General features: G+C 38.1%; 2 protein-coding genes across 2 annotated transcripts; both read right to left on the bottom strand.

Annotated features, from left to right (window-relative positions):
- Positions 1-762: 762 nt before the first annotated feature.
- Positions 763-10,319, bottom strand: ntpcr (nucleoside-triphosphatase, cancer-related). Its single transcript, XM_039659893.2, has 5 exons — positions 10,170-10,319; positions 8,275-8,437; positions 8,105-8,201; positions 4,162-4,362; positions 763-1,149 (listed from the first exon to the last, which is right to left on the bottom strand). Exons 1-5 carry the CDS (start codon positions 10,201-10,203, stop codon positions 1,081-1,083), a joined length of 564 nt encoding a protein of 187 aa, XP_039515827.1. The 5' UTR covers positions 10,204-10,319; the 3' UTR covers positions 763-1,080.
- A 277-nt stretch (positions 10,320-10,596) lies between these two features.
- Positions 10,597-14,466, bottom strand: LOC120470349 (microtubule-associated protein 10). Its single transcript, XM_039659892.2, has 2 exons — positions 13,480-14,466; positions 10,597-12,375 (listed from the first exon to the last, which is right to left on the bottom strand). Exons 1-2 carry the CDS (start codon positions 14,321-14,323, stop codon positions 11,105-11,107), a joined length of 2,115 nt encoding a protein of 704 aa, XP_039515826.2. The 5' UTR covers positions 14,324-14,466; the 3' UTR covers positions 10,597-11,104.
- Positions 14,467-14,692: the final 226 nt, after the last annotated feature.

Here is a 14,692-nt window from a genome sequence, read left to right as displayed (position 1 = left end):
CACTGAAACTGTCTTTTAGACCTTGAACCGTTTGGTTCCCATTGAAGTCCATTATATGGAGAAAAATGCTGGAATATTTGCATCAAAATAAATAAGTACCTTATTTTTATTTTTACATGCTGTGCTTAAAAATGCTTAATGAGACCAAAAATTATAAATTGGGGGAAAAGCTGTTGAGATTGCATTGGCCATCTGTGATGATTATTGTTTTGCACTCTCTAACAATATTACATGCATTAATGTCAATATGCCTACACATTTATTTTAACAGTTGCGATTAGATTAATAGCTTCGCATTGGCCATCTGTGATCATGATGAACGACTCTTTTCCATTTTTTAATTACACTCAATGTATTAGTCAATACTTTTTTGTGTGTTTAAGGAATATTATGAGGTTTTCCAGAATTGCTTGGCAAAAGCATGATTGACCAGGGATTGTCAAGTGCCAAAAATAAATAACCGTCCTATAACAATAGTTCATATGACTACATTCCAAGTCTTCTTTAGTCACATTATAGAAAAGCCAAATTTATGGAGTTATTCCATCGATATTTATGTTGTTATTCTTTCAAGAGTAGTAGCTCTCAAATTTCATTTGCACATGAGAAGGTTTTAGAAAATAACAACATAAATTTAAGCATTTTCCTATTTCCTATTAAAAAAAAAAAGAATCATAAAATTGAAATTTGTCCTTCTGTGTTCATATTAAGGCCACACTTTTCCATATTTGAGGATAAATGAAACATCTGGAAGCCCGACAGTGTTCTCAACTCAAATGTTAATTTATTTTCCAGTTTAATGGCAAGTGTAGCTACAGGAACGTCTCTGAGAGAGGAAAGGTCGGCACCTTAGTGGCCTCTTTATGGATTTGAAGATGTCGAAAAGCGGCATCCAGTCTCCATGACTCTCACACTCCCTTCCTCCAGTGCGCTTGCTCCGAATCAATAATGCAGAGGTCGATCCATTATGAGACGTGTTTGAGAGAGACATGCATGTATTTAACACGTGTGCGCTATATTGAAAGAATGGAGCGCTTCAATGAAATGAAAATGCCTTGAGAAATATCAGTTCCTCCTCTTTTACTTCACACACTCTTGTACGGCAGACACGATTTCATCAAAGATCGTGTCTCTGTTGTCCTTTGTGACCTGTGGGAGGAAAAACAGACAGCACAACTTAACTTTTTACATTTTCTGAAGAAGATGAGCAATTGTGAAAAGAGCAAAAGCAAGGGCTCCCAGCTCAAGTTTCCAAAATTTTTCCAAGTTGTTTGTGATGAAGACTTTTTAAACATAATTTCATAGAGTTATAAAGAGCAAGTTCTAGTGGATCGCTAACTAGAACACCCAATTTTTCGTGATATAGATGGTTTACTGCTTTTTTTCTGTGCATGATTGTGTTTATGGGGTGCAATCTAACATGTACTCGTGGTTTTTCTTTTTTAAAAAGTCATATTTTTTATAAATTTCACCTTTATTGTCAGCCGCGTTCTCCTCGGTCATTTGAATGATCGGTTGACTTCCTGAGTCTATGAAACCACTCCCTCAGAAACAGGCAGTGGGCTCAGATTGGTTAGTTTGGCACGGTGTGTTGTGATTGGTTAAACTGTAGTGCACGTTGTCCGGAAGGTTCACGCCCATTACCTTTACGGGCGAAGTTGCATGTGTGTTCCTGTCAAATGTACATAATGGTGTCGATACTGCAGTATCAGTATGAGCCAGAATCAGACCCAGAAAGAGGCGATGAAAAGACGGCTCTTACTAAACGTTTCTGAATGGTAATTTGCCTATATATATGTTGTTGTTTTTTACTTTATACACGTTTGTCTTACACAAAATGTACACAAACAGCGTTGGCATTGGTTTACGTTCTTGATCAAATCGAAAAATAACACCATAAAGCATATATACATGAAAAATACATTTACAACATTAGTAGTACATATACAAAATTCGGGTTCAAAATGTTTGTAAGCGTTTGTCGTAGACACAAAATAGCAAAACTAAGTGGCTATAAAGCCAGCGCTGGCATTTGATAAAACTAAAACGTTACGTCTGAAATTATACATGCAAATACATTTAAAATGATGAAGTCTTAGCCTACTTACAGGTTGTGGCCCAACAACTGCTGCCTCTGGTTTTAAAGTTGGATCTGCTTCATGTTTTAGTAACAGTTTCTTGTTGAAATTCGCAGCACAGAGAGCTAAATTACGATTGTCATTTTCAGGAACATAAATCGTATCCATTGTTAACGAACTATAACATCGGTGGGAAGCTCGAACACAGAAGACCTGACAGCTGGATGAACACAACACACTCGACGAGCCGCAGAAATATGCGCATGCCCTTTTTTGCATATTCCAGAGGAAGGGTTAAAGCAAATGTGTGGGTTAATGACGTCTAAAACCCAGCTGTAGTCCCAATCGAGTCGTTTTTGTAAGCAATATACTTCCTGATTTTTAAAAGACGACTTACAACTTACAGCGCTGCAACTTTACACTCTTAGAAGAAATGGTTCTATTTAGAACCAGAAATGGTTCCATCCCCCGCTTCATATATGGAACTCCAAAATGGTTCCATTTTTTTTTTTGGTAAAAGGTTCTATTGGCCAAGTATGGAACCCCAGGGTTCTATATCCCTCATGTGGTGTTCGGGTCAATTTGACCCGGAGAAGATTTTCTTTTTCCTGAAAATACTTGTTAATGTAATCGCTTTGGACTGAAACTTAGTGACTTTGTTCCCAAGCGGTATAACTATATCTCATTTGTTTTTTGAACATTTTCGTATTTTTTTGTGGGAGTTCTGTTACCTTGTTACACTTGTGGTCAAAAATGACCGGTCTATAAAAAATAGCTTATAAATCACTCATTATACCATATTTTACATGAGAGTATCGTTACACCCCTATGAAGCACCATCAATGAACGGGATCTACCTGTGTTTGGGAGGTGCAGACAGTAGCCATTTTTTTCAAATTTTTTTTTTTCATATTTCCAAATTTACTCATAAATTATTATATTTTTGACTCAAAAAATGAGATGCCTACTCTCAGACAAACGAGGCTCACGATTAATCAGATGCAAACAGAAATATAAAACCAGTCCTAATTGAAAGAGAACAAGTTGACAAAAAGATTGAATCCAAGATTGGGTGAAAATATGGTATAATGAGTGATTTATAAGCTATTTTTTATGGGCCGGTCATTTTTGACCGGGAACACCACAAGTGTTATAGGGTTTTGAACACCACATGAGGGTTAAAGAACCCAGAGGAACCCTTTTAAGAGTGTATAGAACCTTTTAGGGGAGGTTCTATATAGAACCTTTTCTTCTAAGAGTGTACAGATACTGTTCATGCACCAACAGCAACATTACACACTATTTAAAATGAAAAAAGTGAAATCGCAATCAACCACCCCTTTAATACATGAAAATTCTTACATTTAGCCCCTTTAAATATTTATTTCTCAAAACTCTTTCAATATGCGAGTAAATAAACGAGTAATTGTGGAATGCATAGAATTTAGTGAACAATGCAAGTTTGAACTCTGTGGAGCTTCTGTTGATGTGGGCGCCGCAAACAATAAGCAATGTGAAGGAATCCGAGTTCAAGCACAACCTGCACTGGTTCAGACGCCTGGATTCATCACATGCTGGTCTAGACACACTGGACAATGACTCACGGAGATGTAGCCACGCTTCCATTTCCCTTTTTGTGTGGGACCAGCATGCATAAAATATCTTCTGTCTTCGTGTCTCGTCATATCCTTAAATAGAGTTGTTTGGCTGCTTTGACACGTGTCAAATTCATATTCATCATATTCATCCGCACGGTCACGCAGAGCCGAAGCACAACCAAAATGTTCTTCCACAAAATGCATGCAGTTTTGTTTTTCAACTGCTAGCGCATAGTGTATTTGTTTGTTTGTTAAACCAGTGTAATCCACATGGATGAAAGATTTACATGCAAAACAAATACATCAATCCTAAATTTAGGCCTAAATAAGTTTATGCCTGTATTTTAGGGTCATATAAGTAGGAAAAGGACGAGAACAAAGTAAAAAAGTTTCCATCTGCAGTATCTCTCTACGTGTTGCATGTAAATGAAAGGTGCCAGGGATGTTTGCATGGAAAATTCCAGCGCTGTAAATCCCATTTTTACCATAAATATCTTGACGTCCTGTCTGCTGCGCACTTCCTCCACCAGCGCGAGAGGTTTTCCTTTAGGAACAGGGATGGTGCCCAGGATTGAACAGCTGGAGGCGTCCAGAGTCTGTCTCACTGCACGGATAAACGCTTGGCTGAACAGCTCCATCTTTCCGATCTCATCCATGACAAACACCTTCTTGTTTCCCTCACACATCTGTTTGATAAGGACACCGAGTCAGAAACTCAAAACTAAACATGTTTAACAAACTTTCTGCATGCCGTTTTAGTGGTACAGATTTACTTACTTTTATGGAAGACAAAACTGTCAAGCTCCAAAACATTACAGAAAAGCATTTAATATGATCATAAATTTAATTTATTATTGTGTTGATAAACATAAATCCTCCACATCTCTCAAATGTCATTCACACTTTCACAATTACATCAAGTTCGTATTAAAGGAGTAGTTCACTTTTAAAAAACTTTTGCTGATAATTTACTCGCCCCCATGTCATCCAAGATGTCCATGTCTTTCTTTCTCCAGTCGAAAAGAAATTAAGGTTTTTGATTAAAACATTCCAGGATTTTCTCTATATAATGGACTTCAATGGGGACCAAACGGACCAAAACAGTTTCAGTGCAGCTTCAAAGGGCTTTAAACGATTCAAAACGAACAAATCTTTTCCAGAGTCAACTCGTTCATTTCGTTCGTTGAATGAACCAAATGGCACGAAAAAAGATAAACGAGTTTGAACAGGAGAGTCACGAACGCGCATCACAGAACAGAGCAAGGCGAGCATTTGTGCTTATAAATTTTTTTTTTTTTTTAAATGAGCGATCGTTTCACTTGATAAGACCCTTAGTCATCGTCTGGTGTCGTTTAAAGCCCTTTGAACAGTTTGCAGTTTGCACTGAAACTCTAATTTGGACCTTGAACTGTTTGGTTCCCATTGAAGTCCATTATATGGAGACAAATCTGGAATGTTTTCATCAAAAACCTTCATTTCTTTTCGACTGAAGAAAGAAAGACATGGACATCTTGGATGACATGGGGTGAGTAAATTATCAGAAAACGTTTTTTCAAAAGTGAACTAAAGGGATAGTTCACCCCCCTCTGCCATTAATTATTCACCCTTATGTTGTGCCAAACCCGTAACACTTTAATTAATCTTCAGAACATAAACGAAGATCTTTTTGATGTAATCTGAGAGATTTCAGTCCCTCTATTGACAGCTACGACACTGACGCTTTAAAAGTTGATAAAGAGATCGTAAAACTAATCCATATAAATTGAGCGGTTCAGTCCAAATGAGCAAATGATTCTGAAGAGACTCGTTTTATATGATGAACAGATTGAATTTGGGATTTTAATCACATCTAAACATTCATAAACTTTCATGTTAGAGATTCTTCATTTGTGTTCCGATGATGAACGAAAGTATTATGGGTTTGGAAAGTCTTATGGCTCTGTTCTGTGACACACATTTGTGATTTTCCTGTTCGAACTCGTTCATCAAAATGAACGAATCTTTTTCCGAGTCGTTTGGTTCATTCTATGAATGAAATGAACGAATTGACTCCTATTGTTCGAATAGGAGAGTAACAGAACAGAGCAAGGCGAGCATTTGAGCTTATAAAACTTAAACTTTGTTGTTTTGTTTTTAAATGAGCGATCGTTTCGCTTGATAAGACCCTTATTCATCGTCTGGACTCTTTTAAAGCCCTTTGAACAGTTTGCAGTTTGCACTAAAAGTGTCTTTTGGACCTTGAACCGTTTGGACCCCATTGAAGTCCATTATATGGAGAAAAATCTGGAATGTTTTCATCAAAAACCTTAATTTTTTTTCGACTGAAGAAAGAAAGACATGGACATCATGGATGACATGGGGTGAGTAAATTATCAGCAAAAGTTTTTTTTTTAAAGTGAGCGATTCCTTTAATGACAGAATTTACATTTTTAATGAAATATCCCTTTAATGATACTAAAATAACATTACAGTTCATTGAAAGGTTTCAGGTCTCGTACACGGCGCATCCTACGCTAACTATCAAAGATGATGAACATGAAGGCTCCGGCTCCAGACACACTAAATGTGTCAGTCAGGAATGCATGACTATTGCTCACAGACAGATGAAATATGTGTTTGTGTATGATGGTAGCATAGTGGTGAAGATAAGGAAGTTCAAACTAGAAATGACTGAGTGCTGCAAAATTTCCAGTGAATAAGAACTTAAAGGGGTCATGATATGCGAGATCAAATTTGCCTTGATTTGTTGACATATAAGAGGTCTTTGCACCATTAAAACATCCTGCCAGTTTCATAACTGCCTTAAAACATCCTCATTATAAACAAAACATTATTTAATCAAGCTACAAAAATGGCTTGTGTAGATTTTGTGGGATCTGTGATGTCACATTTGCATATGAGCAAGACATCAACGAATGCACTATAGGCCCCGCCCACTGACGCTTAGAGTCTTAAAGCGATAGTTCCCCCAATAATTAAAATTCTGTCATTAATTATTCACTCTCATGTCGTTCCAAACCCGTAAGGAACGTTCATCTACGAAACACAAATGAAGGTATTTTTGATGTAATCTGAGAGCTACGCAACTATCACTTTGACGCTTCAAAATGTTCATAAAGAGATCGTAAAACGAATCCACATGAATTAAGCGGTTTAGTCCAAATTTCCGATCACTTTACACACTCACCTAAAGGATTATTAGGAACACCACACTAATACTGTGTTTGACCCCCTTTCACCCTCAGAACTGTGGTATTGATTCAACAAGGTGCTGAAAGCATTCTTTAGGAATGTTGGCCCATATTGATAGGATAGCATCTTGCAGTTGACGGAGATTTGTGGGATGCACATCCAGTTCCACCACATCCCAAAGATGCTCTATTGGGTTGAGATCTGGTGACTGTGGCGGCCATTTTAGTACAGTCAACTCATTGTCATGCTCAAGAAACCAATGTGAAATGATTCGAGCTTTGTGACATGGTGCGTTATCCAGAGGATAGGGACATGGTGGCCATAAAGGGACGGACATGGTCAGAAACAATGCTCAGGTAGGCCGTGGCATTTAAACGATACCCAATTGGCACTAAGGGGCCTAAAGTGTGCCAAGAAAACCATTACACCATTACACCACCACCACCAGCCTGCACAGTGGTAACAAGGCATGATGGATCCATGTTCTCATTCTGTTTACGCCAAATTCTGACTCTACCATCTGAAATCGAGACTTATCAGACCAGGCAACATTTTTCCAGTCTTCAACTGTCCAATTTTGGTGAGCTCTTGCAAATTGTCGCCTCTTTTTCCTATTTGTAGTGGAGATGAGTGGTACCCGGTGGGGTCTTCTGCTGTTGTAGCCCATCCGCCTCAAGGTTGTGTGTGTTGTGGCTTCACAAATGCTTTGCTGCATACCTCGGTTGGTTATTTCAGTCAAAGTTGCTCTTCTATCAGCTTGAATCAGTCGGCCCATTCTCCTCTGACCTCTCGCATCAACAAGGCATTTTGGCCCACAGGATTGCCACATACTGGATGTTCTTCCCTTTTCACGCCATTCTCTGTAAACCCTAGAAATGGTTGTGTGTGAAAATCCCAGTAACTGAGCAGATTGTGAAATACTCAGACCGGACACGCTCAAAATTGCTTAAATCAGCTTTCTTTCCCATTCTGACATTCAGTTTGGAGTTCAGGAGATTGTCTTGACCAGGAGCACACCCCTAAATGCATTGAAGCAACTGCCATCATGTGATTGGTTGATTAGATAATAGCATTAATGAGAATTTAAACAGGTGTTCCTAATAATCCTTTAGGTGAGTGTATGATGAACAAATTGAATTTAGGCTTTCCCAATTTTTTCGACCCCAATATTCTGTATATCATACATCAATATAGATAAGACAATCCATGTTATTTTTACTACGCATTTATACATACGTTTCTGAAAAGAGGGAGTGCGAGACTCTCAAACGACTGAAGATCGACCACGTACTGTCCGACCCTGTATTCACGTCCACCTGCGGCGGATTCAGTGCTGGGATCAAACAGAGAGTGTGTTAGTGGACGACAACAGCACTAAAAGCGTCTGATTGATGGAGAGACGATACCTGAGCCTGGACAGACGTCCTCGATCACCTGTGAGCGTGACCACATCAAAGCCCACTCTCCTGCCTCTCTCTCGGACCTCCTCTGTGTAGAAACCACTGACAGAGACCCCGGAGGAGACCACAGCCTCACACACACTCTTCACCAGAGTCGTCTTACCCACACCTGGTAGAGGTAAACACTTCATTGTGTTGGTTTCATTTGGTTTCAATGGTTTTATTTGGTGATAATGACTCCACGACTCACAAACTCACGGTATGATATTATTGCGATACTCCAAGACGTTTGATAAAATGTTAACAAAAATGAACTGTTGATTAAAATGCTGAATTTAGTTTTTCATTGTGTGTGTAAAGCGAGACACCAGAATAACAATATTATCGATTCTGAAGCTGAAAATACTGAATTATTTTAGACGAATATGCTTGCGCTAGCCAGGCTACTTGCGCTCTAGTTATTAGGGATGGGCAACGATTAATCGCATCCAAAATAAAAGTTTGTGTTTACATGATTTATGTGTGAGTGGTGTGTATAATTATTTTGTATATATAAATACTAACACATGCATGTATATTTAAGAAAAATGTGTTATTAATATATCAAATATTTATACATAATATTAATTATGTATAAATAAAGTATATACATGCAAATATTTCTTAAATATATGCCTGCATGTGTGTGTATTTATATATAAAAAATAATTATACAAACCACACACACATATATTACGTAAACACAAACTTTTATTTTGGATGCGATTAATCGCGATTAATCGTTGCCCATCCCTACTAGTTATATTTAAAATAGTGTTAGGCCACTTTTTACAGGTAATAGAAGACATTTGTCATTACCAGGACACAAATATTCCCCCTATTGGATTATTATACAGTAGTTTAACATAGTTAGACACTAAAACTCTAAAACTTTCATTTTTTTCTCGCAGAGTAATTTTTATTTTGGGTGAACTATCCACGATACATATTGTTGCATTTTTGTATTGCGATAATTTGTGACACGATATATTGTTACACCCTTATGTCTGACTGTAAATTACAGAGCTCTTAAATAGATATGGTGAAGGGAAAAAAAAATGAGATGCGAGGAAAAATGATTTGTCAAAGTTTTGTCTTCCACTGAGAAACTTTGCATTCACTCGCAATGAACAGGTTTTCCGTGCAAAGTTGCAAACACGACGTTTTTTGGGGGAACGCAAATATTTTGTGAGCGAACTCAACGCAAAGTTTCTTGGGGGTATGCAAAACATCTGCGAGAGAACGCAAAAGCATTTCCTCCAATCTCATATTTTTTCCTTTTTGTCCTTAGGAGTTCTGTAGTAAATGATCTTGCTGCATGGCTATTTAACAGATAAATGAATACATGCAGATATTAATTGATTGATGAAATGCCAATTTCAAAGTATTCCATGTAAGCAGAAAAATGCTGTGTAGTGATATTCTAGCACAATAGTGTATGAAATTGGTTGCTTATAGTTAGTAATATCAATATAATTAATTGTGATTTAATTTAAGTATCTATATGTATTATTTATCTTAACATATTAATGAAAACGGTTTGTCTTAATGACTCAGAAGTACAATGTCTATTAAATGATGAGGATCTTTTAAGCAACCACTAATCTCTCTCTCTCCATCTCTCTTTTACTGCTTACTTCTTTCAAAGCACAGGCTGTTGATGTGTTAAGTTTATTATTCTACAATTAATAGTATATTATAATAATATTTAACAACATGCAAAACGAGTCCCTATCTCTAAAAGCATGTCGTCTTGTCTATACTTTTTAAAAGTTTGTTGCGTTTGTTGACGTCCCATGGCACGCAGAACAAAATGCACGGCTTTTTTTGTGTTTACTTCGTAAATGGATGATGCATTTTACCGGGAACGCCAGTCAGGAACACGTGCTTCATCATTCACAGATGATTCTTGCTGCTATAGTTCAAGTCAGGAATCAGGATCCCCACCTTTTACTGTCTTATGGATCCCACGGATCCCACCATCCCACACACTTATGCTTATTACTGTTACTTCCGGGAGCATAGTTATGACGCATGCGCAAAAGAGTCTCCCGCTCGAGCGACTCTGAACGTTTATAAATGATTAAAAAAAAAAATTTTTTTTACTCTAAAAGTATTGATTCTCAAAGAAGCAGAAATTACAAATTGTAATAATAGCCTACTATTTATAAGTTTAACACTATATTAATGTAAGTTTTCGTCTGATTATCTGCACTTTTTATACTTAATTTTTTTAAAATTCATGCTATTAAAAAAACCCATAACAAAAACCAATCACAGTTTAATTTAAAATCACTATTTTATTTCAAGTTAAACAATAGAGAATGTGGAGGTGGTATTGTGCCAATAACTAAGAAATAGAACAAATTAATATAAACCATATAAATAAAAATATTGTTTTCCTTTTTTTTTCTCCATTAATTTGTTTTGTATTTCACTCACATACTGTACACACACACACACACACATGATATAAAGACAAACTTAAATGCTAGAAACTTGGCACTAATATTTACCAAATACAACATTGCTGTTATACTTAAATATTAAAGCATTTATACAGGGCATCGTTTTTGTATAAAAAGCATTATGGCGCATCTAATTTAAAACAAATATTCATTCATAATCCACATTCCAATTTTAACCATATTAAATGACTATTATCATTTACTAATATATTCAAGGTTATAACTGTGCCAATGAATGAATGTCGCATGTAAAATCATATTGACTTGAACTAATATAAAGAAGTCGTCACTCTTTTTCTGCGGCGGTGTATCAGATCATCACGGTCTAATCACAGTGTGTATCCTGGAAGTTTGTTGAAGACCAGTTCTGAAATGTGATGGCAATTCTGGTCCAGTCCCATAGAGCCCAGTCTGTCCCGTTCCTCCTCCGCGTCTGATCTGGACTTCGGCACAGGTAAATCTGAGTCCTTTGAGTCCCCGGAGTCGCTATCAAAGCTCTGGGATTTCCGGACAGATGAAGTGGTCTGTGATCCGCTAGAGGACACGTCCTCATCCTCGCTGTCGTCTGAAGACAGACTCAGAGCCGAGGTCTGCACACGCGGGCGGATGACATGTGTGCCTTTGACAGAGCGTTGAGGAGACTTCTCCGCTGGGACAGGAACCGGAAGACCTTTATTGTGACCAGAAACACTTGTTTTACGCCTGTTTGGTTCTGGACTGCTAAGCGGCTCAGGTGAGTATCCGTCGGTTGTGTTGAGGCTCGTGAAGTCGTCCTGATACTCTTCGTTACTCTTCATGCAACGGCTGCTCGCTCGACTATCTTCCCCGATGCTTTCTTTAAAACTCTGGACGCCGGGATTGTTCGGATCTGAATGCCGACTGAGCGCACTTGGAATATGAACTCTTTTGTCTTTCTCAGCTGAGAACGACGCAACATTACTTTCATTTGAACTTGGTCTTGTTTGTGATTTTGATGCTGTTTTAAGTGGTGTTGGATCCATTTCAAAACTGCTAACTAATGTAGTTTCATCTCTGTGAACTGACTTACGGACACGTTTTTTCGTCATTACGTTCTGGTATTCGATGCATTCGTGCCGTTTGGTAAGACCTGGTTTGACCAGCTTGAGTCTGAGACGGAAAGTGTTTGTCAAGCCATATTTAAGCGTCCTTTTAGGTTGCAACTTTTCTTCATTTTTCTTTGCACCCCTTGCACTCTTCACTGATTTGATCAGTGGTCTCTGTTTAGGACTAGCTTTGATAGTTTTCTGATGCTCAGGCTCTGACGGATGTGCTGATGTGTACAGCCACGCCAGGTTAGGATGGATGGATAGCGGCTGCTGGTGTGGCATCTCTCCGTGAAGCTGTGATAGTTCGACTAATAAAGCATTCAGCAGCGGTAACTGCCTGATGACGTTCCCAAGAGGAGCTGAATCAGTCTCTTTATGCTGTGATCCTGGAGTTAAAGCTGATTTACTCAATCGCTCCACCTTTGCAGATGTTATCTCTGAAACCTCATGCATGACAGATGATTCTTCATTATTTCCATCTTCTGGATCCTCTAGATTAAGACTCTCCATTGCTGCATGTAACCCTGTAAAGCCTGAAACAATAGTAAGAACAGATTGCATATTTGATTTTGCATCATATTTGAAATATCATCATGGCTCATATAGTATGATCAAGTGAAAAAATGGCATTCGAGGAGGAAAGGGAACCAAACTGAGCAAAAATATGCAATTTGGTGTAAATGCTGTTATTCATATGGACAAAAAGTGAGATGAAAATCTGAAGCTTGTAATGTAAATCAATCAGATTGCAGATACTTGCATAAAATGCATATAAATATCAGTCCTCGCTGACCCACGGTGTTGATGAACACATACTAAAATGCTTTCACTTGCTTAAAAGTATGAGCTATCAATCAGAGATCATATATTTCACAGACAAGACTTATAGACAAGATTTAGTTCACCCCAAAATGAAAATTATCCCATAATTCACTTACCCTCAAGCCATCCTAGGTTTAATTAAATCGCTGTCTACTTTCAGCCGAACACAATTGGAGTTATATTAAAAATCTCCTGACTTTTCCCAGATTAATGGGAGTAAATAGAGTGTTTGAAGCCCAAAAAAGCACATCATCCATCTAAAAGTGATCCATACGACTCCAGGGGGTTAACAAAGGCCATCTGAAGCGTTTTTCTGAGAAAAATATACTTTATAATCACTGGTTTCTGGTAACAAGTCTAGTTCCGGCGGGATAGTGACCTCTGACCCTGGAGTCATATGGATTACTTTTATGATGGATGGATGTGTTTTTTGTGGGCTTCAAAATCTAAGGCACCATTCACTCCCATTATAAAGCTGAAGAGAGCCAGGATATTTTTTTAATAACTACGATTGTGTCTCTAAAAGAAGTAAGTCATATACACCAAGGATGGCTTTAGGATGAGTAAATGATTGGATAATATTCATTTTTGGGTGAACTAAACCTTTAAACCCAGTCCCAGATTAAAATGCATGTTTAATGGATTGTATGTCATTGTTTTGCCTCATGATTCACACCAGTATGAGCTACTTAAATTGAACTAAGGCCTAATCTTGGCTTAATCTAAACCCTGTCTGTGAAACCAGGCCTTATTGAAAATTGAAAGCCCTTAGAAATCCATTTATAAAATATAACAGTGTCAGTTAAACATCCTACTTGTCCTCTCCTGTTGGCTCTTCAGGCCGGAGCTGTAAAACAGAGGTGGAGGACAGAAAGCGGTGTGTTCTTGTGCTTCTTCAGACCACGAGACGCTCTGTTCAGTCTGAGTGAACGCTGGATGCTTGTCTTCTGATATCACTACATCAGCTGACCATCCATCTTGTGTGAGAACATTACCAGGATTGTTCTCAGACATCTCATTTTTTCCAGAATACACTGGAACTGACTTGAGTTCTTCTCCTTTTCCATGGGTCAGGCCGACTTCATGGACTCTGTTATCTGGGATGTGAGGGATTAAATTCGCTCCTAGACTTACAATCTTATAAGCCAGTGAAATGGCACCGATGTCGTTTCCCATCAGATTGCAGATTGGGTTGAACAGTCTCTCTCCATGAGCGCTCGGAGTGCTAATACCATGTTTATCCACATCCAGTTTAATTCTATCCATCACTTTAGCCAGGGATATCAAGGAGCTTCCTATAAGTTTGGGAATCTCATCCTTTACATCCAATACCATTGCGTAGAGAGGAGTGTTTTGGAGATGGGTGTGTAACGAGTGCAAATTCATCTTAAAAAGACAGGATTTGCCTTTATGGAAGGAATACTTCAGATTGTCTCCGTCGTCGGGTTGAGATAAAGCCTCAGGCGACACGCACAGGTCAGCATAGCCTGATTTTGATGAGAAATCCTCTTGTTGGTCTGATTGGTAAATAAGAAGTGTGGGGAAATCTAACAAGCGGACTGCCACTGCAAGATCCAAAATATTGCCACGTGATCCATCGACGCGGACGTAATCGATTACCAGTTCCAATGAAAAGAGAGATTCTAGCGTTGATGACATGTTCCTTTATATACGCATTTACATATAAACAATCATTTTAAAGCAGAAGATTATTTAAAACGGAGATGAAACGCCACCAGGAAGCGAGTGTGTGAGTCTGAGAGCGTCGCATCGCCTAGCAACGACATCGTCTCAGGATTGGCACGTCACTGGCACCGTGGGATTCTGGGAGATGTAGTTGATTTTTAAGCAATATTGAAGTGTTGTGTTCGGTAGTAAAATGCTTTTAAAGCGGCACCTATATATTATTACTAAGTATAATACTGATAGATAAGTGGAAATCTGTTCTAATTATTTTCTTTTTTTATACTCTGATAGCTACCTAAATTATTATTTTCTTTTTTTTTTTTGCATAATTTAACGGCTATG

The sequence above is a fragment of the Pimephales promelas genome, chromosome 11 (genome assembly GCF_988280905.1).
Source record: "Pimephales promelas chromosome 11, fPimPro1.hap1.1, whole genome shotgun sequence".
NCBI lineage: Eukaryota > Metazoa > Chordata > Actinopteri > Cypriniformes > Leuciscidae > Pimephales > Pimephales promelas.
The sequence above is the reverse complement of the archived record's forward strand: the minus strand, read 5'-3'. Positions and strand labels throughout refer to the sequence as shown.